Raw genomic sequence first — 4,852 nt, forward strand, 5'->3', positions numbered from 1 at the left:
AGGCTGGTGACTGAGTCCTATGAAGCTTTATTGGAGGAATCACAACAAGTAAGGCGAGATGCAGTCCAGGAGGTCTTTCGGGTCAGTACCGACCATCAAGGGGATGAATACCTCCAGTCTCTTCAACGCCCAGAACATCAGTCGCTGAGTGAAGAAGAGGTATCTGCAGTTCTGCTGGGACATGCAAAGTGGGACCTCAGTCACGAGCAGAGGGTGTTGACTTGGCTGGCTCAAGACGTAGAGGGGCTAGTGCCGACTGGTTCGGTGCCTCTACCTATGCTCTCCCTTCAGGCCCTCCAGGAGGCACAACAAAATGACCCCGTATTATCGCAGGTCATCCCGTCCGTCATGCGAGGCAGGCGGCCATCCAGGAGAGAAAAATCTGGCTTGCTACCCAGAGCTTTGAAGCTCTTGAAACAGTCGGAGAAACTAAAGATGCTGGACAACATTCTATATAGAGTGTGTAAAGATCTAAGTACTGGCAAGAAAAGATACCAGTTTGTAACTCCCTCGTCTCTGATAGACCAAGCACTTCATGGCGTTCACAATGAGGCTGGACATCAAGGCCAACACCGGACATTGCACCTGGCCAGGCAACGATTCTTTTGGCTCGGTATGGAGCACAGTGTTCGTGAATATGTCAAATGCTGCAAACGTTGTGTTGTGAGCAAAACTCCTGAACCCGAGGGTCGAGCCCCCCTAGAGAGCATAAAAACTACAAGCCCTCTGGAGTTAGTGTGCCTCGACTTCTGGTCTGCAGAAGATGCAAGGGGTCGAACTGTTGATGTGTTGGTGGTAACCGACCATTTTACTAAGATGGCCCATGCTTTTCAGTGCCCAGACCAAACCGCCAAACAAGTGGCTCGCAAGCTATGGGACAGATACTTTTGTATTTATGGTTTCCCTCAAAGAATCCATTCGGATCAGGGGGCCAATTTCGAGAGTCAGTTGATCCAAGAATTGCTGCAAGTGGCAGGGGTAAAGAAGTCGAGGACCACCCCGTATCATCCGATGGGCAACGGCCAGACCGAGAGGTTTAACAGAACCCTTGGTAATATGATCAGAGCCTTGCCACCCCGCGACAAGTGCATGTGGCCACAGATGTTGCAGACATTGACTTTTGCTTACAATTGTACTGTCCATGAGTCAACTGGTTATGCGCCTTTCTATTTGATGTTTGGTCGGATTCCTCGCCTCCCAGTCGATGTCATGTTTCACAATGTGGAAAGGGATAATGAAGTCACGGATTACCACAGCTACACAAAAAGAGTCAGAGAGGACCTTAAAGAGGCTTTAGCTGCTGCTCAGGCTAATGCCTACTCCAGCCAGCAACATCAGGCCCAGTTGTACAACCTAAAAACAAGGGGCACGGACATAGTTGACGGGGATCAAGTACTCTTGGCTAATAAAGGGGAACGTGGCCGTAGGAAGCTTGCAGACAAGTGGTCCTCTAACATCTACATTGTTGTGTCTCATGATCCCAGATGCCATACTTACCGCATCAAAGACGCAGCAACTGGACAAGAGAAAGTAGTCCATCGCAACTTACTTCTGGCAGCAAACTTCCTGCCACTGGAGTTGGACAAAGAGCAAGAGTCAGTGTTTTCCTCTGACATCACCCCAGATCCAAGTACTGTTAACGGTGGTGACCAGGATGTCTCACTTGTGTATTCAGAGAGTAATGGATTGGACCGCACTGCTGATTGGGTGGCAAATACCACCTCAAACCCTGAAGACCTCCAGGATGCTGAAAGTTGTGTCAGGAATCTTCAATCAGGAGCAAGCGATGCTGAGAGTCTTGGAGAGATCGGAAGCGACTCGGCTAAATGTCCAGACTCGCCGCATAACCAGCCAGGAACTGACGAAGAAGCAGTTGTTATAAGTCCTGGTAGGCCAACAACTCCAACAACTGGTGCTGTAAGCCTTGTCAGATCCAGGGCTGGCAGGATAATCAAACCAGTTAACAGACTGATACAACACATGGCACAAAGGAACACACAGACACGTAATGCAGTCCATGGATTTACAAGGAGTTTATTTTTGTAGGAGTAGACAACTTTTGTTTGTGAATAGAGTATGGTAGTATTACACCTCTGTAAATAAGTCAACGCCCATTAGCTAAACTGTATGGGAGAGTAACAGCCACTAACTGTGAGATTGTGTTTACGGCACAATCTTTTAGCAAGCAGGCATTGTTGAGTCTGGCCAACTTTCCAATGTTGCTTTTCCTTTCCTAGAGGAAGACCTTGAATGTCGCTCAAGTGTGTGTGGTCGTTGTCTGTCAGATGGCAAGAATGTTATTCTGTGTCCAGTCTTGATTAATGTTGGGACGGTTTTGAGAAGTTCAGGGGGGAGTATGTAGCAGAGTTAATCTTATTAATTTATTTTATTTTTCTTGATGAACCTTCTCAAAACTAATTTTATTTGAATTGACATGTCTGTCATATTATTTATAAAATAATATGTTCATTTAATAAAATAATATATAGTTTTATATATTATTTCTGTTTTATCTTGCTTTCATTTTTGTCCCTAGTTTGTAAAAAAGTCATCCTCATCTATGAATATTTGTTTTCCTTTGTTTTTAATTGTATTTTATTTTGGTGGGGAAGCTTTTATTTTCTTACTTCCTGATTTTGCGTTATATGCTGTGTGTTCCCGCTGCCCTCCTCAGTTCGCGCCTAGCTGCGCTGGGGAGAGGTAAGTGTACAGAGTTGTCTTTCATTTCAGTATTAAAACATTGAAAACGTTCTAAAAATATGTTATAAACTCACATATATATATATTTATGTTTAGCGCAGCACTATGCTGGGCATTTGTCTCCCACATTGGTGATACCCATCAAGTTTTCTGTATCAACACGTTTATTTTTTTTTTCTTTTGGCTGGTTAGGGTGTTTGTGGAGAATCCAGAACCCAGGAGCTGCTGTGTTTAAAATGTTCTTGTTTTGAACAGGTATGTGTGTTGTTTCAGATTTTATTTGGATATTAAATTAATGTATTTAGTATATTTCTATGATATGGTGGAAAATTACAATTGTAAAGCAGATTATTTCTGTTTAGGTTTTATTTTAATTGCTTTGTATGACTGTAAATTTATTTTATTGTTGAATCTCAGAGAATTTCAGTTTTGTTTAATGCATTTCCTAGTCAGTTCGCGCCTAGCTGCGCTGGGGAGAGGGTGTTTGTGGAGAATCCAGAACCCAGGAGCTGCTGTGTTTAAAATGTTCTTGTTTTGAACAGGAATAAAGTTATCCTGAATCCTGATTTCGAGGTGGATCTGACTTCCTTTTTCCAACCGTTACACTAGTTTATACATAACGTTACTAGCTTCGTGAGGTTTATGGCTAACAAGCGCGACTATATTTTGTACTGGTTTCAGATTTATGCAGCTCATTGCAAAACGCGATTCAAACCCAATCTGTGCAAAATAAGGAATTTAGTAAAGTAAATACACAGTCTTGAGATACTTCACATGTGAAGCAAGTTTGCCAAATAGCAAGCGATGCAGTTATCACCTACCACAACAACAATGTTTAGGCAGCAAGCTAGCTAACTTGCTAAACATCCCGCTAGCTACTTAGCTACCTAGCTACTTAGCTATCTATCCATCCCTCCCTCACAGATTATAGTTAAAAATGTCTCCGGACCTTCACTAACATTCTGCTCTCTCTGCTTTTTCTCATAGTAACTTCAACTGGTCAGTTCCTGTTCGGCTGTGACTCCATCCTGGAGATAAATATCAGCTGTGCTGCTGCTATCAAAACCTTTGTTTATAGATGTCGGAGTTTGGCCTGTTTTTCAGTGTAGTCTTGTTTCTCTGTTTCTGACTGGCTGGATGTCCTCTCTTCATCCTCTAACATGGGAGCTGGCTCGGAGCTTGTCTGCCTGGCTGTGTGTTTCCTGGATGGGGCGCCATTTACAGTTGCTGTTTGTTTCTCTGCTTCTGTTTCCTTGAACCCCAGTCAGCCTCAAAAGATGGCCGCTCACACTGACCCTGGTTCTGCTGGAGGTTTCTTCTTGTTAAAAGGGAGTTTTTCCTCTCCACTCTCGCTGAAAAAGGACGGTGGCTGATTAACTGCCTGTCTACCCCATGACTCTTGCATGAAGGCACAAATAAACACTATTGTAAACATTGCATACTTACATGTTACCCTTTTATTTCCTACGTTTATACCCATAATTTTTAATCTGAACAAGTTAATTGCTTTCTAACTCCTTGTTCGAAAGATTTGTTTAAACTTTTTAAAAACCTCACATTTTCTACTTGAGCTCCAACTTATCTCAGATAATCCTCTCTCTTCTAAATGTTTCTTTGCGAACTTTGACAAACAGTCTACTCAGCTCTGGCAAAGTGTTTAAGCTTCTTAAACTACACTAATAGCAGAAGAAAAGCTTTAAAATGTGCTGATTAAACGATAAACTATGCTAGGCCTTTCTGCTGTACTTGATTCTCCCTTATTCTATACAAAGAATTAAAAAGCTTGTTTCTCTGTTTTATAATTTCTCAGTTTTTAAACTGATTATTCTTTTTCTGTCCACTGAAGTAGGCATGGTAATCCATCCTTTGTCTTCAACAACAAAAAAAAACTTCACTGATTTGTATCTGTTGTCCTGAGGCCCACAAAATTATTGAATTTTTTATGCTTTATTGGTGCATAAAAATGTTTATCTGTTTTATTTATAGTGAAAAAAGGAAGACCCTTTACACAGGGCTGTTTACCTTTTGAATGCCTCATCATTATACCCACTTTGCACAGCTCTGGTAAAGCAATGTGTCGGATCAGCATAATGGAGTTATTGCAGATGTGAATCTTTACTCGATCGGGCTCTAATAACTGGAGTCCGTAGAG

At 42.3% G+C, this 4,852-nt stretch overlaps 1 protein-coding gene across 4 annotated transcripts; it reads left to right on the forward strand.

Moving 5' to 3' along the window:
• The first annotated feature begins 428 nt into the window (after positions 1–428).
• On the forward strand, positions 429–3,299 carry LOC119787794 (retrovirus-related Pol polyprotein from transposon 412). Of its 4 annotated transcripts, XM_038291836.1 has the most exons (3): positions 429–2,700; positions 2,893–2,955; positions 3,243–3,299. In XM_038291836.1, the coding sequence occupies exon 1, from the start codon at positions 436–438 to the stop codon at positions 2,044–2,046; it is 1,611 nt and encodes a 536-aa protein (XP_038147764.1). In that variant the 5' UTR covers positions 429–435; the 3' UTR covers positions 2,047–2,700; positions 2,893–2,955; positions 3,243–3,299. The 4 variants fall into 4 exon arrangements, with proteins under 4 accessions (XP_038147764.1, XP_038147762.1, XP_038147761.1 ...); XM_038291834.1 differs by having other exon boundaries at positions 429–2,955; positions 3,243–3,280; XM_038291833.1 differs by having other exon boundaries at positions 429–2,955; positions 3,154–3,266.
• The last annotated feature ends 1,553 nt before the right edge of the window (positions 3,300–4,852 follow it).

Source organism: Cyprinodon tularosa, unplaced genomic scaffold (genome assembly GCF_016077235.1).
Source record: "Cyprinodon tularosa strain WSP-4 unplaced genomic scaffold, ASM1607723v1 ctg301, whole genome shotgun sequence".
Lineage (NCBI taxonomy): Eukaryota > Metazoa > Chordata > Actinopteri > Cyprinodontiformes > Cyprinodontidae > Cyprinodon > Cyprinodon tularosa.